General features: G+C 51.6%; 2 protein-coding genes across 7 annotated transcripts in view; both read left to right on the top strand.

The window, feature by feature from the left end:
* The first annotated feature begins 328 nt into the window (after window positions 1–328).
* On the top strand, window positions 329–652 carry Ucn2 (urocortin 2). Its single transcript, XM_041676752.1, has one exon. The coding sequence runs from the start codon at window positions 329–331 to the stop codon at window positions 650–652; it is 324 nt and encodes a 107-aa protein (XP_041532686.1).
* A 5,252-nt stretch (window positions 653–5,904) lies between these two features.
* The window catches only part of Pfkfb4 (6-phosphofructo-2-kinase/fructose-2,6-biphosphatase 4), a 32,917-nt gene continuing 13,912 nt past the window's right edge, over window positions 5,905–24,909 (top strand). For 2 of the 6 annotated variants that reach the window (XM_041677323.1, XM_041677324.1), the window contains exons 1-9: window positions 5,905–6,080; window positions 12,515–12,685; window positions 12,826–12,922; window positions 16,176–16,242; window positions 19,614–19,688; window positions 19,984–20,082; window positions 21,034–21,155; window positions 22,911–23,118; window positions 23,604–23,750. In XM_041677323.1, the coding sequence (XP_041533257.1) occupies window positions 5,984–6,080; window positions 12,515–12,685; window positions 12,826–12,922; window positions 16,176–16,242; window positions 19,614–19,688; window positions 19,984–20,082; window positions 21,034–21,155; window positions 22,911–23,118; window positions 23,604–23,750 (1,083 nt within the window). In that variant the 5' untranslated portion in view covers window positions 5,905–5,983. Of the gene's footprint in view, window positions 6,081–7,692; window positions 7,782–12,514; window positions 12,686–12,825; window positions 12,923–16,175; window positions 16,243–19,613; window positions 19,689–19,983; window positions 20,083–21,033; window positions 21,156–22,910; window positions 23,119–23,603; window positions 23,751–24,909 lie in introns of all 6 variants that reach the window. The other 4 variants (XM_041677328.1, XM_041677327.1, XM_041677326.1 and 1 more) reach the window with 4 other exon arrangements.

Genomic DNA, 24,909 nt, shown 5'->3' with positions numbered 1-24,909 from the left:
TATGGACACACGCCACCATGCCGCAGGACACATTATAGACACATGCCACCATGCCTCAGGACACATTATAGACACACGCCACCATGCCTCAGGACACATTATAGATGCACGCCACCATGCCGCAGGACACGTTTTCATTCTTTCTATCTGGCTCCTTCCTCTGTCTGGTCCTGTCTTGGCTTTCTTCTTGTTTCTTTTACACTGTCTCTGTCCTTGGCCTGGCCTCTGTAATCTCTCCAGTCCCTCTTCATCTCTTGCCTCTTGCAGCCTGTCTCCTTCTAAAGAACGTCCAGACCCTGAGTCTGTTTTCTCCTTACAGCCTTACAGCATGACGGCCAAGTGGGCCCTGGTGATGCTCATGGTCCTGTTTGTCTCAGGGACCCCTATCCCCACCTCCCAGCTCCTCCCTCAGAACCATCTGGAGACTCTTCCCTACTCTGTGGCTGTGGAGAGCCACTCAGCTGCCACCACAGGGCCCTCAGCTTCCTGGAGCGACTCCAAAGCTAACCCTCACCTGGACACGCGTGTCACACTCTCCCTGGACGTCCCCATCGGCCTCCTGCGGATCTTACTGGAGCAGGCTCGGACCAAGGCTGCCAGGGATCAGGCTGCCACTAACGCCCGGATACTAGCTCGTGTTGGCCGCCGCTGAGACCAAGAGAAGGGGGTCATAAAGATGAGGTGACCCTGGATGGGAAGATCTGGAGGACAGCCATAAAGTTGGACAGTACTATACCTAGGCAGAGCTCATACCCAGACTTTACCATAGTGGGTCACTGCCAGAGCTTCAGAGTGTCCACAGTATGTTCAGACAGCTTGGCTATGTGGTGGCATGCTTCTGTGCCCTTCATACTTACATGTGTTTGGGCATCTTGAACATTGCATGTATGTCTGCTATATAGAACCATGTCATGCCTGGCTGTACCTGGCAGTCACAGAGCATCAAGATACTATCATGTGAGCTCCATCATTAAATGTTGAGGCCAGGACTCCAGGACTACACCCAAGATCCATCTAAAGCCCACCGGCCCGGGCCCCACCTGAGGTCTCCACAGAAGAGGGTGCTGGCAAGGGCCACATGCTTGTCTTGTGTGTTTGTTTTTAAAGACAGTCTTACAATGGAACCCTTGCGTGTTCTAGAACTTGTTATGTGACCAGGCTGGTCTCAAACTTGTAGCAATCCTTCAGCCTTTGCTCTGAGTGTTAGGATTACAAATATGTGTCACCCTGTGTTTTGCACTCTGTTAGGCAGCACCCCGCTTAGTTGGATGTGGTTATCAGAGACATCCCCAGGCAGAGGCATAGATGGCCACACGTGAGAAATCTGACCTTGGCTGTTGTGTGTGTGTGTGTGTGTGTGTGTCTGCCTGCTATAAATCTCTGACAGCTCTGTGTGAGCAAGGGTTAGAGACACGTGAGAAGGACTGGGGAAAAAGGGTGTTTGACTCCCAAATCTGCACACAATACCCAGCCAAGCATTGTCCTAGATACAGCCAGCAGCCCTGCCAGGTCAGTGGACAGCCTGGCTCAGAGAGGGGGTGAATACAGCTGGAGCTCCACCTCTATGCTCTCCTTGATGAACTGTCCGAAGCAAAGCTGCTCCCATTTTCTGAGCCCCAACTTCCTCAACTGTAAAGCAGAGTGATGCCACCAAGCTTCTTGTAGCTCAGAGTGACATGGTGTACATGAAAGTTGTGGCTGCAGGAGGCGCTCAATAAATGGGAGATGATTGAAAGGTAGGATGCACCGAGTCACCCAGGCAGGGCTGAGTCACACCTGGCTTCTCTGCTGCCCTTCCATTCACCTTCGCTCCCTACCCTCTGACCTGCTCACTGTAAAATAAGTAGGTTTCACCCCCATTCCATTGCTGGGCTGGAGAGACTGACTTTCTGGGGCGCGTGATTCTATTTGACTGTGGATGAGGCAGGAGCTCCCAGTGGTGTCGACAACACGTTCAGGAGGGACGACCGGATAGATCCTGAGCGCTACCGTCAGCTCCGACTGGAAAAAAAGTGCTACTGGCCAGAGCGCAGAGTGCAGCTGCTTGTCTGGATGGGGGCCTGGCAACCTCACTGGGCAAAGCAGCCCTAGGGGGCGGGTCTAGGACGGTTGGAAAGGCGGGGCCGTTTTCCTCTGAGCCTGCAAGGGGGGGCGGGGTTTCCTTAGCCTTGCCGAACCGCGGGAGGGGTTGGGGGGTGGGGGCGGCGGCCCTGGACAGTTCGGTGGCAGGATGGACAGAGGTACATTAGGAGGCACCTCTCTGACTGGCCCTGGGCGGGAGAGCGACGGGCAGGGTAGGCACTGGGTAGTCTGGGGACGGTGGGGATTGGGAGAAGACCTGGGTGTAGTGAAGATGGTGTTGGAGGGGGCATGAGGGCGCTGGGAGTCTCTCAGAGTGCTCTGGGAGGGCATCAGTCTATCAACGGCCTGAGGGGGAGAAAAAACTGGGGCCTCGTTGGGAACAGGGGCCTGGACCAAGGTGGGATGACTATAAATAGTATCTTCCTTTAGCCAAGGGGGAGGGCCAGGCAGCTGGAACTCCCTGAGGCTCTCCCCAATATACCCCTTGCTGGCCTCCAAGGGGTCTTGTTCATCAGGGTCACCCGGTCTGGGAAGTTTTTCAGATAGTGCCTTCTTAGCCTTTAAGCTTGTATTTCTAGGGCAACTACTGTGTGCTCTGTGCTGGTCCTGAGTTTCTCTACACACCTACTGTGTACTCTGTCTTTTCCATAAGCCTTTCTGAGCTGTTTTGGCACCTTGGCTAGCTCTGAATCACTTGCAGCACCTACTGTGTGCCCTGTGCCAGGCTAGAATCAAGAAGTACAGATCAGGGTTCCCAAGCTGCCACTCACATGGCTGGATCCCCAGAGTGGAACCTCACACTGTGAACTCTGGGCTCAGAAGGATGGTGGGGACAGTTCTGAAAATGGCTAGAGGAAGCTAGGATTCCTGGGAAGTCCCTGAACCCAGCAAAGCAGCATCTGGTCAGGGAATAAAGAGGAAGAGCAAGGGCCGACTAATGAATATGTATGTTCTGTGTGTATGCATGAGCATGCTAGCGTGCATTTGTGTGGTAGGGCTGGGCCCTGCATCTTGCTGTTGTAAATGGTGGCTCACTGGTTCAGCCAGGACAGGGCAGAAGATAGAGAGTGGCAAGATTTTGAGCCTTGAGAAGCGAGGGTTGAAGACTTGGATCAAACGGCTTCTATAATAGGGATACTAGGAGGCGGCCTATTGGTCAGTACAAAAGGTGCCCAGGGAGCCATCCAGGGTCAGGCCAGTTAGGTTCATGGTGGAGAAGGGCTGAGCTAGCCGTATTCATACTTGAGTGCACAATGGCATCCCAACATGTCCTGTGCACGGGACAGGGTAATAGGTGCACTATGAGATACCCTGAAGAGGGAAAAGCCACAAGGGCTAGTCTGTTGAACATCTGCTGATGTTGGGGGAGCAGAGAGCTTGGATTCCAGGGCATCTCAGCAGAGGGAACAAGCAAGAGCCTAGGTGTGAGAAGTGAGGCGATGAAGGAAGTCGTAGGTGAGGGTGAAGGCTGGGAGATGAGTTGAGTCCTGCTCGCTCGCACAGTGGGCTGGCTCTGCTATCTTGTCTCCTCCCCGCCTGCATCCTCAGCTTCTTACCTAAGAAATGAGGCCATGGAAGGGGAGATGGGGAGTAGTCCTTAGAGCAGATGTAGACCCTGGCATTGGGAAGGTTGCCTAGGCTCATGATGGTGACCTATGGCTTCCTAGATGGATCTATGGACTTGAGAGGGTGTGTCTGGGTCAGCCCAGGGTGAGCCAAGAAGAGTGGGAGGTATAGAGCCACATTTCCTGAAACCAGGCTCAGACTGGGTGTGGAGATGTCTTTGGCCCCTGGCCCTGCCCTACTCTGCCCTGGCTACCAGCTCTTGAGTAACATCCAGGCGCTCTGGGGATTGGGTACCCATAATGTTAAGAGGTCACCCTGTGATGAGTCCCAGTGAGCCACACTGAGATTTCTGAAGCCAAATGTGGTCCCAAGATGACCTCGTCAGTGACCGAGAGACAAACAGGAACACAGTGAGTGACTTTGGAGAAGTAGGTGCAGCTGATGTGCACACAAGGAAGCCTGCTCATATGAGCCATCTGTGGGTGTGCTCCAAGCCGCCCATCTCCCGCTGGGGATGAGGACACAGCAACAGGAGAACGAGGAAGAGGAAACAAACCACTTGCCTGGAGCAGGGTATTTCTCAAAGTAACCAGCTAAAACTGGTACTAGGGAGGCACAAGGTGGGCTCCTGCACTTATACCTCCTTGTGTAGTGGTTACCATTGTCACAGTGGTCCTGAGGGTCCCTACCAACTGTCTAGAGCTGGGTTGGGACCTGGTGACCTGACCAAAGCAGAGGTGACAGGAGGTGACAGGAAGGGATGCTGCACTGATTGGGAATGAGGTCATCCTTGTTTTTCACGTCCCTAGCTCTGGCTGGGCATCTGGAGAGCTGGAGGCAGGAAACCGTCACTAGATGGCAGCAAACGGAGATGGAGGTTCGAGCTGTGCCGGTGGGGCCAGGAGCAGCAAGTGTGGTTTGGAGAGGTGGGGCTGGGCAGAAAGAAGAGGCCTGAGCTTCTGAGAGACTGTGGTGGGGGTCAGACACGGAAGAGTCATGTTCATCCGGGCCCACCCAGGGTGGGGAGTTATTCCTATCAGCGCCTTAGCCTTTAAGCCTGAGCTGCAAAGCTTGGCCCTTGGTCCTTGCGCTGGTACATTTCCAAAGGCAGGGAGGGCGATAATATAATGAATGAGAACGCCTACACACGTTCGGGAGCAGATTCCTGAGACTGATACATTTAATCTGTACCACAATCTTGTAAAATTGATGTCTGCATCTCGTTTTCCTGATGGAGAGACAGAAATTCATTTTAAAAAATGCACAAACTCGTTACTAAAACTGTAATTGGCACTGGGAGTGTAGCTCAGCTGATAGTGTTTGCCTAGCATGCACAAAGCCCTAGGTTCACTTCCCTGCCCTGTATAAACATTGTGCAGCAATAACAGCAGGGTGATCAGAATTCAAGGTTATCCTCAGCTACATATTGAATTCCAGGCCAGCCTAGGCTACAAGGGACCCTGACCATCCTCCCTCAAAAGAAAAAAAAAATTGTAATTGGTAAAATGTAAATCCTGGGAAGAGAATCAAAATACTGCCAGGGCTTAGTGAGTCCCCAAATAGCTTGGTCATATATTTGTACCAGGTGGGCAGCCCACGTTCCCCAAGAGCCATGCCAAACACGGTCGATTTGGAGATGTATCCTGTGTTCCTGTCCCCGAGATAAGGGAACATTTTCTGCGTGGTTGAACAAGTTGTTCTCGTGGACGGAGGAAGTTTCGAGGGTGGGAGCAGTTGAGAGGACCCCGAGAAGGTCCAGGAGGGCGCAGCGGAGGTTGACTGCCAGGACATTAGAGCCACTCGGGGCCAAGAGCCAAGCAGTCTAGACGATCCTGGCTCTGAGAGTCACGCAGGCCCCGCCCGGCCTCACACCCTGTTCACCAGGCGACCGTCAGGTCACGTTCCTCAGGGAGCAGAGACCGCACACGTCTTGGAGGAGGGGGATAGGGAGCCCTAAAGGGGACCGTGGGCAGGGCTATGCAAATATGAACGAGCCGCTTGAGCGCTGGAAACTTCACATCCGGGGTGGGGCCTGCATAAACTAGGTGTCAAACGCCTTGGGAATCGAGCATGCGCGTTATTAGCTTTGGTTTGAAGGACGGGGCGCACTTAGTCCAAAAAAGAGGCGGTAGGAAAATTGGGCATGCGTAGTCGTAGGCTAGTGCCTCTTCAGTTTGGGTGGAGCCTAATAGTACTGGGGCGGGCCTGCGGGAAGATGGACAGGAGTAGGAGCCGCTAGAGGAGGGGCGGGGCCGAGGGGCGGGACCTCGGGTGGCCCGAGGTGGCCCGGTTGCTGGGTGCGAAGCAGCGCAGTCCGATTCATCGCAGCCGGGGGATGGCGTCCCCACGGGAATTGACCCAGAATCCCCTGAAGAAGATCTGGATGCCGTATAGCAATGGACGACCCGCTCTGCACGCCAGTCAGCGGGGTGGTAAGACGGGGTCCGCAGAGAGAGGAGGAGGGCGATGAACCCGGATAGGTGGGTAGACGGCCTGGGCGAGGGTCTCCAGTGGAAAGGCAGGAGACAGGTAGAGAAACAGGCAAGGTGAGGCAGTTGTGCCTGATGGGCGGAGTCGGGGACAGGTGAGGCGGGGTGACTGACAGTGGTGCTGTGACAGTGGCCCGCAGAAGCTAAAGTGTAGTGGAGCAGGAGTGGAGACAGGTGTGAGGGGACATGTCAGTTTGTTGGAGACCAGGTCTGGCCACCATGACCCAAGCTGTCCAGTGCCTGGATATAGAGACGACTTTGGCGTCATGGTACTGCTGCTCGTTCCTCGCTCCTGGCCCCGGAGTGGGCTGCCAGCTAGGCTGGCTGGAAACCGAGCTGTGTTGCTCTGGACAGGGCACTTGAAGTCTCTGAGCCGAGGACTTTTGAAAGCCTAGTAGTCCTCAGCAAGACAAGTGCTCCTTGGCCTTAAAACCAAAGTTCTGGGAGGAACTTCAGGGGAGTCCAGTTGTCAGCCAGTGGGGACAGCACACCATATGGCCCTAGCTTTGTGCCTCCGGACCTGGAAGCACCCCCCTGAGTTCATAGGTAGTGACTGCACAGGAGGGTGGAATGTCCAGGGGATGTGCGGAAATTTGCGAATTGCTAAGTGACTCACCTCTTCTGGGATGCTGGGTGTTTTCACCGACTTCCTTGGGCCTTCTGTTTGTTCTGCGATTTTTTTATTAACAAGGAAAAGAAAAAATGTTTCAGGAGTAATTCAAATATTGTAATGAATTTGTAGCTTGGCAAAGACCTCAGAGAACATCTAGTCCAACTGGTGGCGCAGATATGGAAAGGAGATCAGGCTGTTGTGTGACGTGCCCAGGTCTCCTGGCCATCCTGAAGGCTGCTGTGTGTGATAAGGGAGAGGAGGGTCCTTTAGGCTTCAGTCGCCAAGGCCAGCCTGAGGCCACGACTTTGACCTTTACCATAAGGAGAGTCCTAGGAGAGTGGGAGTGGGAAGGTGTGTGTAAGATGGCTGTGGTTCCTAAGCAGACTGTGTTCCTGTGGGTGGTGGCTCTGACCACAGTACTGGTGGAGCCATAGCTGTCCAGACACATTCTGAGTCCCCAGGGACTGTGGTGTTAGCCTGGCCAGCCGTCCTTTTGGAAGCATTGAGGCAGATCCTTGCCAGCCATTGTTAGTACCGTGATCCTGACCAGGGTGCCTGCACCTGCTACAGGAGGAGTAGGAACCTGGACTGTGGGGCCAGTAGTACTCAGGTCACATCCTGGACCAACTCTGTGGTCTTGGGCAAGGAGCTAACACCTTAGACCCCAACCCTATGATGAGACCACCATTGCCTGAGCCTCTAATGAATGGATACTTGACATGTGGAAGCAAGCTGGGCATGGTGGTACAAACTTTTGATCCTAGCAGTCAGGAGGCAAAGGCAGGAGGATCTCCATGAATATATCTAATTTATGTAGTGAGTACCAGGACAGTCAGGGCTACAAAAAAAAGGAAAGAAAAAAAGAAAGAAAGAAAGAAAGAAAGAAAGAGATAGAAGCAAATCTCATTACCACCAATCTCCTTTTTGCCTCTCGCTCTTCAGAGTAAGGGACTGAGCTATCAGCCTGAGCCAGCCCCTCAGTGCAGGAGCTGAGGCCCAGAGGAGGGACCTGCTCAGGACCTGCTCTTGAGGTAGGACTGTATGTCTTTTCCTAAGCTCTAAGTTTAGGATTAAAATGTGGCTCTTGTGCCAGGCGGCCATGGCACTCACCTTTAATCCTGGAGAGGCAGAGGCAGGCGGATCTCTGAGTTTGAGGCCAGCGAGGTCTACAGAGTGACTTCCAGGACAGCCAGGACTACACAGAGAAAACAAACCAACCAACCAAAGTGGTTCTTGTGTAAGTGGAGGGCTTGTCAGTGTCAGAGTGTTGGAATAGTCTGGGTTGTAGACTCCTGCTTTTCTGGAGTAGGAGGTGACATGGCCAGAGATGAAGCTTGCAGATGTGTGCCTGGGAATGAGAGTCTGGGCCCCAGCCGGAGGTTCCGGAGGTCACACACAGCACACACCCATCCACTGTGCACCTGTGCAGCCTTCTGCCTTTTGCACAGTGAGCTCGGGGTCGGGTTGCAAGAAGGTAAGGACAGTAAAGACCCAGGGTGGGGAAGTTTAGTATGACCGCAGGGGTGTATGGGAAGGAAGAAGCAGTGCCTACTGCTAATAGGGGCAGGCAGTAGGTTCCCTCTGGTGTCTAGTCTCCAGCTTCTTGGGGTACTGGGGATGAATGGCAAAGCCATGTTCTCCACCCTCAGACATCATAAGCAGTTGATAAAATTTTATAATTTACAAAATTCAGATGCACACCTGCATGTCTGGAAGCTGTTTAACCTTTCTTTCCATTGGAATGCCAGCTTAGACCTTTAGGAGCTCTGTGGGGAGGAGGTGGGACAGGTGATAAGGAGGGGCCCCAGGACCAAGGCAGTTAGGACATTGTTTTTCCTTTGCTTTTGAGAATGTAGTCTCCTTGAGCAGGCTCTGGACAGCTGACCAGGGAACCCACTATGTAGGCCTCCTGTTGATGGCCTTGTGGATGGATCTCTTGGCTCCACCTCCTTAATAACAAGATATCATTTTTCTTTTCTTTTTTTTTTTACTTTTTTTATATTTGTTTCTTTTATGTGTATGAGGGTTTTGTTTTCATGTGTGTCTGTGCTCTGTGTGTGTGCCTGATGTCCTTAGAGGTGAGGAGAGGGCATCAGATCCTCTAGAACTGGAGTTAGGGACCCTTGTAATCTTGTAATCCTCTGGATGTGGGCTGGGACTCAAACCCCAGTCCTTTGCGAGAACAAGTGGGTTTTTTTGTTGTTTGTTTGTTTTGTTTTGAGACAGGGTTTCTCTGTGTAGTCCTGGCTGCCCTGGAATTCCCTATGTAGACCAGGCTGGCCTCAGACTTACAAAGATCCTCCTGCCTCTGCCTCCCGGATGCTGGGATTAAAGGCATGTGCTACTATGTCCAACTTCTGATGACTTTTTTTCAGCCAAAATGTGAAAAGATGCCATGATTCCCCTGTGGGACAGGACTTGTGTGTGTGCACAAGGCAGCAGGGGAGACAACTCTGTCCTTGAGTGGGACTGCCACGCCATGTGTTTAATTTTTTTGTTTGTTTTTGAGACGGGGTTTCTCTGTATCTTTAGATCCTGTTCTGAAACTCGCTCTATACATCAGTCTGGTCTCAAACTCACAGAGATCCACCTGCCTCCACCACCAGCATGTTATTTAATTTTTAAGAAGTCTTCCCTCCTCAGTCTGGCCAAGATGGTGGGAGCAGGTCCAGTCATTTCGGGAGTCTTCCCAGAGTCCACTCCAGGAACTTTGGTTGTGCCTTTGGTGGAAGTGTCTGGAAGTAGGTAGGCTGGCAGCCACTCCCATTGCTACCAGTCTCAGGCCTTGGTGCTCCTAGAGCTCTCTGGCCTTCCATGGATCTATGGGAAGGGAACCAGAAAGGGCTGAGTTGGCATGTCTTCAGACTTCTTTCTCTCTGTGTGGATGGTATTACAGACAATGTGTTCTGCTGTCCTGGCTGCTAGATGTTGGGGTCCTTGTGGGCTCAGGACTGGTCTTTTGACTGCATACCCCCACTGTGGACCGTGGCGCTCAAGGTCTGTAGTGTATCCTTCTTTGTTCTGCCTTTGTATGTAGTTTTTCCTCTCCTGGGATTATCACCACATTATGCTGTTGTAAGCAGAGCTGCCATGAATGTTCTTGAACTTTGGTTTGCTTTGGGTTATTTCTTGGGAGCTTATCTTGAGGAGCAGAGGTGATCACTAATTTATTGCCTTGTTTTGTGCCCAGCTCCAGTCTGCTCCGCTGACTGCCCACCTTGCACGTGGATGGCAGTAGGGAAGAGGAGTGGAGTTACCAAAGACTGTGGGAGGAGGCTGTGGCCATGAGAGGGGCCCAGGTCTGCTCCGGGAAAATAGATGTTGTGCTGGCTAGTTTTATGTCACTTTGATATAAGCTAGAGTCATCTAGAAGAGGGAACTTCAACTGAGAAAATATCCCCAGAAGGTCTGCCTTCAGGCAAGCCTATAAGGCATTCTCTTAATTAGTGACTTGGTGTGGGGGGGGGGCAGTCCTTTGTGGCTGGTGATACCCCTGGGCTGGTGGTCCTGCGTTCTATAAGAAAGCAGGCTGAACAAGCTATGATCTCCAGGACAGTAAGCAGTGCTCCTCCATGGCCTCGGTTCCAACTCTTGCCTCCAGATTCCTGCCCTGTTTGAGTTCCTGTCCTGCCTTGCTTTAATGATGAACTGTGATGTGGAAGCCAAATAACCCTTTCCTCCCCGAGTTGCTCTGGTCACGGTGTTTATAACAGCAATGGTCACCCTGACTAAAACAGATGTGAAGAATGGGTACAGTACCTCCATCTTGAAGTCATGAACACTGAGGGAGCAATGGTGTGGGTGCATGCGTGTGTGTGTGTGTGTGTGTGTGTGTGTGTGTGTGTGTGTGTGTAGGGACCCATCAGGAGGAGCATGGGGAGGCGGATAGATTCCCATGGTAAATGGCTGATGTACTCTCTTTAACTTGCTTCAGAGCTCCTGGTCAGCGTGGGCAGGAGTTGTGCAAATAGACTTGAGCAGTCTGCTGGCCCTGAGGAGGCAGGAACTTGCTTAACTCAGCTTCCTCTCACCTTAGCCAATACTGAGGTTATTCTGCAAATGTCCTCACTCTTCCTTCAGCTCACGTCCCCTCGGTCCTCACCTGGAGTTCCCAGTTTGGGTCATGCACAGGAATGATGCTGCCTACATCCTGGGTCCTAAGTGCAGTTGGTGCTGAGTACACCTGTGTCCGTAGTCCAGGATGCTGCCAGGCGAGGCAAAGGGCACAGTTTCCCAGAGCTTTTCTGTGGGGAAAGTGCAAGATCATGCTGGTGAGGTCACCAAGACTCTGAGTTACCAGAAGGTATCACAACCAAAATAGGAACCGAGGCTCTCCTGACTGCTGACAGGCAGAGCTGTCCCCAGGTCTGTATGTCCAAAGAGAGACAGCTGAGGGAGGTTCCTGATGGTCTGGCAAAAGAGGGCAACTTAGTGTGCAGACAGAGGAGGGCCAGCTCCCCACATCCGCTCAGCAGTCTGCCCCCTATGCTTTTACCGGCTCTGTGGTATGGGTGATGCAGAGAAGGCTCCTGGGACTCCTGGGACCACATCTGGCCACGCTGGAAGCTGAGCTGAGTCACAGGCAGGCCTGCTGCTTGGTGTCAGTCCTAGGCCGCTGACGCTCAGGGAAGCTGTGGGCAGGTCTTTCCCTACCTCCAACCTTGGCAGATTCTCTGGTTGACACCCTGGCTTGGTAGCATGTGAGGTTGTGAAGAGGATCATCATTGCTGGGCCTCTGGTCTGGTCCTTTGTGGCCCACCCTGCTGTCCTCCTAGCTGCCTCCCTGCTCGTATTACTGAGCATCAGTGCAGTGCCAGGGTAGGAACAAGAGTGGCACGGGCACTCCAGGGTTACTGGGTCACAATTCCTTCCCTGGGGGGACATAAACAAGGTCTACCCCTCCTCCCAAGGTCCCAATGACAAACTAGCGCACAATTCTACAGAAGTTCCCTCTGAAGAGCCAATGAGTTTATTGGACTTCCTTCCAGAGCATAAGTGAGGGGTTACGTACGTGGGTGTAGGTGCATCCAGCAGGGTAGAAAGCAGAGGATTCTCAGGGGAGGGTCTCTAGACCCTACGCACCCCCCATGAGGGGACGTAAGCAGCCAGCAAACCTAGCCAGGATAACGCTTTCGCAAAGGGGCGCAGCTGATAGCTGCTCAGCTTGGAGGATAGTCACACGTAAGACTCTAAATAATCAGAATTGGTCCAGAGCTAGCAGTCACTTGTGAGGTGGCCAAGTGGGGATGAAATGCCCCAGGGGCACATGGAGGTGCCCTTGGGGAAGGAGGTCCCTGCAGAAGGGAAAACTTTAAGGCGGAGCTTTGAAGAGAAAGAGAACTTCAAGGGGGACCACAGTGCAGCTGTCACAACATATGGAGATAGGGAGATTAGGGAGTGGAGTTTTGGGTGAGGGAGGCAGGCATTGGCTTTGCTGTCCTCTGGGTAGTGGGCAGCTCCCTAGAGTGTTTAGCTGCTGGTCTGGCTGGTTGTGCCTTACATACACCTGTGTGCCTGAGGTAGCTGGTAGCCTTGCTTCCTAGGTGAGGAAGCGAGAGGTGAATGGATGCTCCGCTCGCTCACTTTCGCTTTCTCTCTCTTTCTTTTTTCTTTTTTTTTCTTCCTTTTTTTTTTTTTTTTTTTGTTGTTGTTGTTGCAGTCCAGGACCCTAGTCCAGGGAATGGTGCTGCCTACATATGGTCTCTCTACCTCAGTTAATGGGAACTCCCTCATAGAATGACATTTGTTTCCATGGTGATTCTAGATCTCATCAAGGTGACAGTCCAGATTAACCCTCCCGGTGCTGCTTGCCTTCCAGTTTGCATGACCAACTGCCCGACACTCATCGTCATGGTGGGCCTACCAGCCAGGGGCAAGACCTACATTTCTAAGAAGCTGACCCGGTACCTCAACTGGATTGGTGTGCCTACTCGGGGTGAGGCTCCAGTGGAATTGTGGGAGGACTATAGAGGGAGGGAAGAGAGAAGGCTGGTGGTGGCAGGGCCTGGCGAGGGGCCCTGAGCAGGGGATGGTAGGGTTGCTGTCCTGTGAAAGTTAAGCCTCTTCTCCCCCTAGAATTCAACGTTGGCCAGTATCGCCGGGACGTGGTCAAGACGTACAAATCGTTTGAATTTTTCCTCCCAGAGAATGAGGAAGGCCTGAAAATCAGGAAGTAAGTGTGGTGAGGGCTGGGGTGGGGCGTTGCTGTAGAGATAGATGGCTTGATAAATTACCACCCGTTTGCTGAGAAGCACCCCTTCTCGCTGCCTCCGGAGCCTGCTTACTGGCGAGTGCACGAGCTACTGCTGAGCTCCAGCAGCTCAGTCTGATGCTGTGTGACTGACAGGGCTGGCTCCAAGCTGTGTGACTGACAGGGCTGGCTCCAAGCTGTGTGACTGACAGGGCTGGCTCCAAGCTGTGTGACTGACAGGGCTGGCTCCATGCTGTGTGACTGACAGGGCTGGCTCCAAGCTGTGTGACTGATAGGGCTGGCTAGATGCTGCAGACTGAAGGAGCCGGCATCTTTGTTTTCTCTTTCTCTTTTCTTTAGTTTTTTTTTTTTTTTTTTTTTTTGAGATAGGACCTCACTATGTTGCTCTGGCTGTCCTCGAACTCACAGAGATCAGCTTGCCTCTGTCTCTGTCTCTGGAGTGCTGGGATTAAAGGCGTGTACCACCACATCCAGCTCTAGGCTGGCTTCTTTTTTTTTTTTTTTAATTTTCAAGACGGGGTTTCTCCGTAGCTTTTGGTTCCTGTCCTGGAACTAGCTCTTGTAGACCAGGCTGGCCTCGAACAGAGATCTGCCTGCCTCTGCCTCCCAAGTGCTGGGATTAAAGGCGTGCGCCACCACCGCCCAGCTCTAGGCTGGCTTCTTAACCTCTCAGATTGTGGAAAGGTTGGCTTATGCTGGGTTTAGGGGGAAGTTGTTTGTAGCCTCCTGATGGCTGTCTCATCCCTCCCTAGTATTAAGGACTTTGGTAAGGACATTCTGTGGGAAGGGAGGGTGGAGCTTCAGGGAGGGAAGAGGGGAGGGCTAGCCAGGGCATGTCAGGGGCCATTGTATGGGTCGGTGGTCTGCTGTAGTCTACTCCAGGCCTCTGTGGAGGATGCATGTTAGTTCCTCTTCTGCCCCAGGAGAGGCGCTCTCATGAGTACGGGAATATGCTTGTTTTGTGCCTGGCACGTACCTTAGTTTTAGTTTAGCGTGGCTTGGGTGCTGTGGAGTCAGTGGTTGACACTCATGAGATAGAAATTTTCCCCTCCCTGTTCAGACTTGAATTTTTTGAGAAGGTGTTGGTGGGGTGGTCAAGAGCCCTGTCCTGCTGGGTGGTGGTAGCATACACCTTTACTCTCATCGGTTGGGAGACAGAGGCAGACAGGTCTCTGTTAGTTCAAGGCCAGGCTGGTCTGCATAGTGAGTTCCAGGACAGCCAGGGCTAATGTGAGACCCTGTCTCACAACAACAGCAACAAAAGCCCTCTCCTATTTTCACTTCAGCTGCTGTGATAAATCACCAGGCAGAAACACCCGAAAGAACGCTTAGGGGAGAAATGTTTGTTTGGTTTGTTGGACCAGATTGTAGTTCACCGAGGGAAGTCAAGGCAGAAACTTGAAGCAGTTAGTCACAGCTACCGTGCCAAACAGAGACAGTAAATACGTGTGTGCTTACCTGCCCTGCCTACTTTCTCACTCAGCGCACACTTGAGGGACCCGGCCGTGACAGTGTGTCACCGTATGTTCACGGTGGGCCTTCCCACTTCAGTCAAGCCAATTAAAGTAAAATCCAGAGGCTGAAGAGATGGCTTACTGGTTAAGAGCACTGAATGCTCTTCCAAGGATCTGGGTTCAATTCCCGGCACCCATGCGGCAGCTCACAACTGTCCATAACTCCAGTTCTAGGAGACCTGGCACCCTCACACAGACATAAATGCAGGCAAAGCTCCATTGCACATAAAATAAACAAGTCTTAAAAATAAAATCCCTCACAGACAGGCCCACCTGACCTGGGCGGCCTGTCTTTTGAGCCTCTTCCCAGGTGATTGTAACATTGTGTCAAGTTGACAATGAAGGCTAACTGCCACATGCCTCTTGCCAGCCTGAGGTGGCACAGACTGGCTCTGGCCTCGCCATGCTGGTAGGACAGTACCAGAGGCTGCGCTAGGCTAGGCTCTCCTGACTTCCTCAAATTTAGAGACCACTGTGCAGCTACTTCTCCCCTCTATGGCCACGAGGGGGCAGGAGCACCACACTGTGTACTTGAACTTGCTTCCTTTGCTCTTGCATCATAGGGGTGGGACGAGGCTGAGGCACCTAGAAAGGGAGTCTGACATTTAGGTAAGACTAGAAGCTAGGAGATGTACTAATTCTTGACTCTGCTGTGCGCTTGATGTCTGATATCCATTGTCCCCATTTTATAGGTAAGGGGACTGAGGCTCAAAGAGTCCGGGGGTCTCACACCCTTCTGTGCAGGCTACTTCACGATTGAAGTAGCTGAGTAATTTTGAGCCCGAGTCTTTACCACTAAGAACCGTCCATCACAGCTGAGTTTGGTTCCATGCCTGCAGTCCCAGCACTTGGGAGGTGAAGGCAGGAGGATCAGGAGTTCAAGGTCAGCAGCCGTCACACGGCGCAAAGCCAGCCTGGGCAGCATGAGTCCATGCCTCAAAAGACCAAGAACCAAGAATCCATTAAACAAACCAAACAACAACAACAACTTTCCATCGTCCTGCACCCCAGCCCAGAAACAGAAGGCATTTTTGTCTATTTTGTTTTGAAATAGATGTCATGATATAGCTCAGGCTGGCCATGAACTTGCTACATAGCCAAGAATGACTTGAACATCTTTTCCTCCTGTCTCCTCCTTCCAAGTGCTAGGATTTCAGACATTGCCACTGTGTGTGGTGGGACCAGAGTCTTAAAAATGAGAAGCTTGGGAAGAAAGGGCTGTGTTTCCAAGACGCCTAGCTACACACACACATTACCGAGGTTTCAAAAGCTAGACCATATTCATATACATGAAACTAGACAAGAGGAAGGGACAATCAGGTATGCATATGAAAAGGCACATGCACACATCCCATCAGGCACATTCCTGTTCTGTTTTCTTACCATCCACGAGCTCTCTATGTACACCATGGACACATAACCGCACATGTATGCACACATCTACATACACATAAGCCTACATGGCATAAGTATACATGGGTGTGTTCACATACATACATAAGCCCTGGACACATTTAGTCATGCTGTCTGTGAGAGTGTGCTGTGTGCACATGTGACCTCATTCTTGCTTGTGCGTTACTCAGAGTCACACCCATGCTCACCCTTGTGTGCCTCTGCATACTTGGGTGCATTTGGGTCCCTCGGGCTGCCTTCAGGCCTGTCTGCAGTAGGCTAGACTGACTTTGTCTTCTCTCCTGAAGGCAGTGTGCCCTGGCAGCCCTCTGTGATGTCCGGAAGTTCCTCAGTGAGGAGGGAGGACACGTGGCGGTGAGTGTGACACCCTAGAAACAGCCGGCAGTGAGACATAGGATGCCTCACCACCACCCTGTCTGCTGTTTGCTCATCAGGCACCTAGAAGGAAATCAGGGTGGGGTGGCTGTGCCCCTGGATGCCCGAGGGTGCCAGCCAGAGGGAGAAGCATGCAGAAGCTATGCTGAAGGAAACGTGTCCAACCGTTGCTCCTGGATGTGTATTTAACTCGCGTGGTTCTTCCTTCTAGAAGTTAGGACATGAAGCACACCTATCTTTCATACATATGACCTGTCCCCTGGTGTGGGGAGCCCTGCCCTCCCTGCCCTCCCTGCCTGCCCTGCCTGCCCTGCCTGCCCTGCCTGCCCATAGGTTACTATTCCAGAAAGCAGCTGAGGCCAGATAGGAAAATCTTCCAGAGTGGTGACCCTGCAATCCTATGAAGTGTGTGACCGGGCAAAGCTGGGGAATGTGTGAGGAAGGGTCCAGCCTGGACATGCAAGCTCCGGAGCTGTGTCCTCCTCACCATGCTCTTGGAGTTGTGCCTGCTGGAGCTCTCTGACGCCCAGCTCCAGCCTGCGCTCATGGCTCTGGCACTGCCACCACTCTGTGGGCTCCTTTTTCATCTCTCTCTTTTTTAAAATATTTATTTATTTATTTATGATGTATACAATATTCTGTCTGTGTGTATGCCTGCAGGCCAGAAGAGGGCACCAGACCCCATTACAGATGGTTGTGAGCCACCATGTGGTTGCTGAGAATTGAACTCAGGACCTTTGGAAGAGCAGACAATGCTCTTAACCTCTGAGCCATCTCTCCAGCCCCCTCCTTTTTCTTCTCTTCTGGGACGAGCTCTGGTCCTGTAACCCAGGTCCCCTTCACTTTGCTTGGCTGGCTCGTTTTTTTTTTAATAATTTATATTATTTTTATTTTATGTTTATTGGTGTTTTACCTGTGTGTATGTCTGTGTGAGGGTGTCAGGTTCCCTTGGAAGTGGAGTTACAGACAGGTGTGAGCTGCCATGTGGGTTCTGGGAGTTGAACCGGGTCCTCTGGAAGAGCAGTCTTATCTGCTGAGCCATCTCTCCAGCCAGCTGACTCGTGTTATTAGCGTGAACTCCACAGATATGTTTTCTTCAGTAGAGTGGCTGCAGATGTAGCACAGTGGGTAGATGCTGGTCTGGCAGGCGTGGAACCTAGGATCGACCTCCAGCGTGGTGCGAGCCTGTAGCTCAGTGCTGTGAGGTGTGAACTTGTAGCTCAGTGCTGTGAGGTGTGAACTTGTAGCTTAGTGCTGTAGGGTGTGAGCCTGTAGTTCAGTACTGTAGGGTGTGATGTGAGCCTGTAGTTCAGTATTGTGGGGTGTGAACCTATAGTTCAGTGCTGTGGGGTGTGGTGTGAGCCTGTAGCTCAGTACTGTGGGGTGGGGTGTGAGCCTGTAGTTCAGTACTGTGGGGTGTGGTATGAGCCTGTAGTTCAGTACTGTGGGGTGTGGTATGAGCCTGTAGTTCAGAACTGTGGGGTGTGAACCTGTAGTTCAGTGCTATGGGGTGTGCTGTGAGCCTGTAGTTCAGTGCTGTGGGGTGTGAGCCTGTAGCTCATTACTGTGAGGTGTGGTATGAGCCTGTAGCTCAGTGCTGTGGTGGTAGAGACAGGAGAATCAGAGCACCCTTGACAAGTCTAGGGACTTGTAGGCCAGCCTGAGATGCCTGTGACCCCACTTCTAAACAACAACAGAGTGCTTGGGAAATACTTAGCGTGAGGCCTAGCAGAAGTATCTTTTTTTTTCTGATTTTTTTTCTCTCCAAAACATGGTCTCATGATGTAGCTCTAGCTGTCCTGGAGCTCTATCTAGACCAGGCTGGCCTCTACTTCGTAGAGATCCGCCTGCCTCTGCCTCCTGAGTGCTGGGATTAAAGGAGTGTGCCACCACCATCCAGCTTCAAAAATTATTTCTTTAATAAACTGCCTCTACCATTTACTGTTTTCTGGCAATTCAGCCTCCCTCTACCTCCCATTTTTTAGCTGCCTTTTTTAGAAACCTTGGAACCAGTTTTTAATTTGTTTTCTTTCTATGTGTGTGTGTGTGTGTGTGTGTGTGAGAGAGAGAGAGAGAGAGAGAGAGAGAGAGAGATTCTCTATGTAGACCTATAGCCCTGGAACTCACTCTGTAGACCAGATGGCCTCACACTCAGAGATCCACCTGCCTCTGCCTCCTGAGTGTAGGTCACCACGTCTTTTTTTTTTTTTTTTTTTTTTTTTTGGTTTTTCGAGACAGGGTTTCTCTGTGGCTTTGGAGCCTGTCCTGGAACTAGCTCTGTAGACCAGGCTGGTCTTGAACTCACAGAGATCCGCCTGCCTCTGCCTCCCGAGTGCTGGGAAGTCACCACGTCTTTAATGTGGCTCCAGTTTTTGTCTTTTTAAGATTTATTTATTTGTGTTTTATGTATGAGTGCCCTGCCTCTGCTTCTAGAAGAGGGCATCAGATCCCACTATAGATGTGAGGCACCATGTGATTGCTGGGAATCGAACTCAGCACCTCTGAAAGAGCAGCCAGTGCTTCCCCCCACCCCACCCAATACAGGGTTTCTCTGTGTAACAGCCCTGGCTGTCTTGGAAACTCGCTTTGTTCTTTGTATAAGAGGTTGGCCTTGAACTCACAGAGATTCACCTGCCTCTGCCTCCCAAGTGCTGGGATTAAAGGCCTGCGCTAGCATTTTCCAGCTCCGCTCTCTCTTTAAATATAATAAAAAACAAAAATAAAATAAAAAGGAAAAGAAAAAAGGTTTTTGCTAGTCATGGTGGAATACACTTGTATTCCCAGCACTTGAAAAACATAGGCAGGAGGATTGCTGCAAGTTAGGCCAATTTGTCGTATACAGTAAGTTCAAAGCCATCCTACTACATAGTGAGACCCTGTGTCAGCCCCTCACAAAACAGATTTAGCTCACAGTTTTGAGACTGAAAGTTCTAGATTGGGCATCCCCATCCCATCCCACCCCCCAAACCCTTGTTAAGGATCTGATAGCATCAAGGCAGGAGTCCCTGAGGGAGGAAAAGATGACATCTGGAGCTAGGAAACCACAGAGCTGGGTAGGCCAGACTTGCATCTCTCTTGGGAGAACTTGACCATGAACCGTTAGGAGAAAAACCACATCCAGACCATAGTACCAGGCTTAACCAGTTCTGCTAGCGTTTGGCTGGCCACACATGAACTGAGCGCCCACTCTGTCCTCTGTGGAGTCTGCCAGAGGCAGGCAGGCTAGTGGCCCGAGCCGCAGTTACCTGGGCAAGAAGCCCAGTCCACAGAGATGTCTGTACTGCAGCCTTGGGTAGCCTTTTGCTTCCCCAGGACCAGAGTCCTGAGTTCACCCCCTAATTCGGTCCTAGGTTTTTGATGCAACCAATACCACGCGAGAACGAAGAGCGATGGTCTTTAACTTTGGGGAACAGAACGGCTACAAGGTGAGGTCTCCTGGGTGTCACATCTGGGCCCTCAGCTGCTCCTTTCTCAGGCTCTTGGTGCTGGGCCCTAGGGTTGTGGAGTGTAATTTGAGATGAAGCTGTAGTTTCCTCTCCTGGAGCTTGCTCTCCAAGGCTATAGTCGGGGAGTTCAGGATGCAGTGACATCCCCTAGAGGATGCTCAGGCCTGGTCAGCATGGCCATGGGTGGAAGGGAGAGACCCTGGGAGGAAGCGCAGATCACTAACCATGTCTGTGGTTCTGTCCTCCTTTCCCTGGTCCTCTGGCCTTGCTGTAGACCTTCTTTGTTGAATCTATCTGTGTGGATCCTGAGGTCATAGCTGCCAACATCGTGGTGAGTGCTGCATCTGACCTCCCTGGGATGGTGACAAGGCAGGTAGGTGCTGGGTGGCAGTGGACGACGGTGATGGTGACAGTGAGGTGCCTCTCCAGGTCTGGGCTGCTGCTTGGGCTGACCTTCTTTGAGCTTGAATTTTGTGGGAGTGGGGAGGCAGGTGAGCCTGGAGTCCTGAGGAGCAATTGTGCAGAGGAGGGTTGTGTGCCTCACGGGCCTGTATTCCTTCTCTCTCCCTTCTCCTCTCCCACAATCCCTCGACAGCAGGAGGAGCTGCTGCCACGTGTGGGTTGGGTGTTTCTATTTAAGACTCAGACTGGTTTCCCACTCTTATTTTATACTCCCTGGTTATCTAAAAAGTGGCCATGTCAGTTGGGTAGTGGTGGCACACTCCTATAATCCCAGCACTCGGGAGGCAGAGGCAAGCAGATCTCTCAGTTTGAGACCAGCCTGGCCTACAGAGTGAGTTCCAGGACAGCCAGGACTACACAGAGAAACCTTGTTTCAAAAAAAAAAAAAAATAGGGCTGGAGAGATGGCTCAGGGGTTAAGAGCATTGCCTGCTCTTTCAAAGGTCCTGAGTTAAATTCTCGGCAACCACATGGTGGCTCACAACCATCTGTAATGGGGTCTGGTGCCCTCTTCTGGCCTGCAGACATACACACAGACAATATTGTATACATAATAAATAAATATTTTTTAAAAATAATAATAATAAAAAATATAAAAAGGCCATGTTGGTTTGAAAGATAATTCAGGTAGAGAAAGAGCCTTAGGTTTCCTCTGGGCCATGGGGTGAGAGACTGACTCAGACCTGGACGCTTCAGAGTCACCCCTGATGGGAGCAGTCCCCGGCTTGACTTCAGCCTCAGGACCCCAGCCCTAGCCTGTCCTGGCCCCACCCTCCTGATCCCTGCCTAGCTGTGTCCTTGCTTTTGGGTTCTGTCTGGACTCCAGTCCTGATGTGTCCTTGCTCTGTGTCTGGCTCTGGCAGCAAGTGAAGCTGGGCAGTCCTGACTATGTCAACCGGGACAGCGACGAAGCCACCGAGGACTTCATGAGGCGTATTGAGTGCTATGAAAACTCCTACGAGTCACTGGATGAAGACCTGGACAAGTGAGCAGCTAACCCGCAGCCTGCCGCTGCAGTGTGTGTGTGGGTGTCCCCTTGGCCACCTCTCTGTGGCTTCCTGTGGTGGTGACTGGGGAAGCGCACCGAAAGGTAGAGGCGGTCTGATCTCTTGTGTTTCTTTCCTTGGGGCAGAGGTGACATACAGAACACCTGCTGCCTCATCTGGAGCTCTACAAGTCAGGACTTCTTCTGTCCCAGCATAAAACTGAGCCTCTTTTCAAAAGGCTTTTGCAAACCTTCCATGTGCTTCTTTCACTGTGCAGCTGGGGAAGGGGAGGGGAGCCAGGCAGATCGTGCCTGTGAACAGCAGCCAGTGGCCAGTGCTTGTCAGGCCCATCGGCCTCCCTCTGGCACGGAAGAGCAAGCAGGAGTGCTGAGTGCCATAGCAGGTGCCCACTGAGGGTCCTACAGCTGGGACCAGCAATATCTTTGCCAAAGGCCAGACAGCGAGTAGTTTATTTAGGCTTTGGAGGGTTCCCTGCTGCAGTCAATGACTGTGCCATTGTCCTGCAAAAGAGACAGTGTAAATAAGTGACCATCGGTGTGTTCTACTGAAACTTTATAGCAAACAGTTCGTGGGCAGCATCTGAGTGGTCGGCAGTGGTTTGTCTGCTCCTGACTCTTGGCGTAAGTGTCACCAACAGTAGTTAAATCAGTAGCAGCGAGAGGTTGGCCAAGTCTCACGGTCGCCATAAATCATAATTACAGGAAGAGGTGGGCGTGTAGGTTGCACGGCATTAGTGAAAGGCTGGACTATAAATATATGTTTGGATGTTTATAATTACATAAGAATATGTCATGCATACGAACCAAGGAACACAAGCAACTGCTAGAGGGATAGCTTCTGGGTGCTTCTAGAATAGCGGTGCCTGTGTCGGCCATGGTGACACAGCTTTCTTCCCTCTACTGGACTCTGCAGCCAGGCTGAAGCTGAGTGGCACTTGGGCCTCTCCGTTGTGACTCTGTTGTTTCCCCTGGTCTCCCCAGCATTGCTTCTGGTCACTCTGCAATGCCTCTGCACTAGTGGGGCTCACCCGGAGCAGCCCCAGGTAGGCCGACAGCAATGTTGCTCCTGGTTTTATTGGTAATATCAAGGCAACAAACATATCGGGTCTCCCATGAGACCCGTGAGAACTCAGAAGAGAACATCCAGGGGCTGTTAGCTAAGTCACAGTTGGTCCCCGCTGCTGCCAGCTTAAGCGCGCTCTCCAGGCAGGAGCCTCTCATACGTGCACAGTGGGGGAAGCGGCCAAGTCGGGTGTGCCGGCTGCTGTCCCAGGGCCATCCTCCTGTACTTCTCAACCACTGGTTTCCTTAGCGGGAGGATGGCCGCTCCTCGGCACATAGGTGACCTTGACTGTGTCCCTGGGGAGAAGCTCACCGGGAAGGAAAGCTGACCAGGAACCTGGGGGAGTGGAGTGTTGGCCAGCTACTGGGTCAGCCCTAGGAAAAGCCATCTCGGTTCAGCTTTCACAGCTCAGAGGGAGGCAAACTCACAGGCAGCAGTCTGGGAACTGACGTGATTTGACTGACCACCTCTCCGGATGTCACCTTTGAAGTCTCACGGTGCTTGTGTGTGTGTCACCGCTTTCTCACCCCTGTCACTTGCACACCAACTCAGTCCTGTGTGTTGTGATCAAATCCAGTGTGAGAGTTGCAGGTTTAGAGCTGGTCCCTGTGGCTGCCGATGCGCTCCCAAGGGCCCAGCCGCCCTCACGGTTCTACCTTCTCTCTGGCAAGGGATCTGTCCTACATCAAGATCATGGACGTGGGCCAGAGCTATGTGGTGAACCGTGTGGCTGACCACATCCAGAGTCGCATCGTTTATTACCTCATGAACATCCACGTGACACCCCGCTCCATCTACCTCTGCCGGCATGGGGAGAGTGAACTCAACCTCAAGGGCCGGATTGGTGGGGATCCTGGACTGTCTCCCCGGGGCAGGGAGGTCAGTGCGTGCGTGCGTGCATGACGCGCATGTGTGCATGTATGCATTGTTACCCTTGGGTGGCAGAATGGATATAGACAGTGTAGTGGGTCTTCTGTAGTCAATGTGCAGCTGAGTCCTTTTCTGGGAGGGTCAGACAACCGTTACAGTGCCCTGAGTCCCAGGGTCACAGGACCTTTACAGCGGGCTGAGTCTAAATTGTGCTGTTAAAGGCTTTGACACAGTCCAGGGAGGGATTGGGACTCAGAAGAGGTCACATGGCCTCAGGACAGTGGATCAAGATGGGGGAACATGACAATTATGGGATTGCTCTTGGGGCCTGGGGAGAATGCGCAGAACAGCACTTGGGTATCGGCATCATTGGGAAGTTAGTGAGGTTTTTAACCTATTTCCTGAGGTTGAACAGAACCCACAGGCCCCATGCTTTGGTGTCCTTTGAGGCAGCCCATGTGCTGTGGGGCTGAAGGTGCCATGATGTGTTTCAGTTTGCCAAGCACCTGGCTGAGTTCATCAGTGATCAGAACATCAAGGACCTGAAGGTCTGGACGAGCCAGATGAAGAGGACGATCCAGACAGCGGAGGCGCTGAGTGTGCCTTATGAGCAGTGGAAGGTCCTCAACGAGATCGACGCGGTAATTACTGTCCCTTCCTCCCCTGCCTGCCTCTTGGGCACTGTCCTCTGGATCAGGGAAAACCTTAATCTGTGCTTAGTGTGATCTGGAGAATAATCTCGATAGTCATACTTCTGGGGTTCAAAAAATTATTAGTTTATTTTCTGTTTGTATGTCTGCAAGTTGGTGCCAGTTGCTCTCCTGGAGGTCAGAGGACAGCCGACAGGGATTGGTTATTTTTCCCACCTATGTAGGGCCTTGCTGGCAAGCGCCTTTACCTGCTGAGCCACCTTACTGGTCCTACTTTCAGTTTTAAAGGAAAAAGTTTCCTAAATGTATACCAAGCCAGAAGTCAAAGGATAAATAGTAAGTGGCCGACAGATTGCGGCTCAGCACTTAGTGTCATTGTCACATGGCCCGCTTCCGCACGAGAGGTGGCTCGGCACACTCAGCTTACCTTGGTCTTCTTCTGACTACACCATCTCTTTTTCTACTGAGCTATTTTAAAGCAAATTCAAGCATAATATTTCGTTTCTGTTTTATTGCTGGGAATAAATTAATGACTCCTTGTTCCCATTAACAGAATCATGTCTTCATTAGGAAAACTTTAAAGAATAGTCATTAGCACCAGGCACGATGGCTCCCACCTATAAACTTGTGACTTGTGGCGCTGAGACAGGAGGATGTAATGTGCTTCAGACCAGCCTGGGCTGTAGAGAGAGAACTGTTTCAAACTACAAAACCAATTTAAAGCTGGGCAGTAGTGGTGCACGCCTTTAATCCCAGCACTAAGGGGAGCAGAGGCAGGTGGATCTCTTTGAGTTCCAGGACAGCCAGGGCTGTTACACAGAGAAACCCTGTCTTGGTAAAACAGACAATAAAAAAAAAAGAAAAGAAAAGAAAAAGAAAAAAGAAAAAAGAAAGAAAAGGAAGGAAGAAGGAAGGAAAGAAAAGAGAAAGAGAGAAGGAAAGAAAAGTTAGGAGTAGAGGAGTCCAGAGATGGGGTGGGGTAGGGTTTTCCTGAATCTGACAGGTAGAGTACAGAAACCTGAATTATCTGATACTAGAATAGGAATTTGATGGATTTCCCATCTTTTCTGAGCCTAGGGAGGGCTCTGTATTCTTTTGTGCATTTTTAAGACTTTTTATTTTTACGTGTGTGTGTGAGTGAGTGAATGCC

This window comes from Microtus oregoni, unplaced genomic scaffold, assembly GCF_018167655.1.
Source record: "Microtus oregoni isolate MIOR12 unplaced genomic scaffold, Mior012 000028F_ref0000031, whole genome shotgun sequence".
NCBI classification, from domain to species: Eukaryota; Metazoa; Chordata; class Mammalia; order Rodentia; family Cricetidae; genus Microtus; species Microtus oregoni.
Note: the sequence above shows the minus strand (reverse complement) of the source record. Positions and strands in the feature narration are given on the sequence as shown.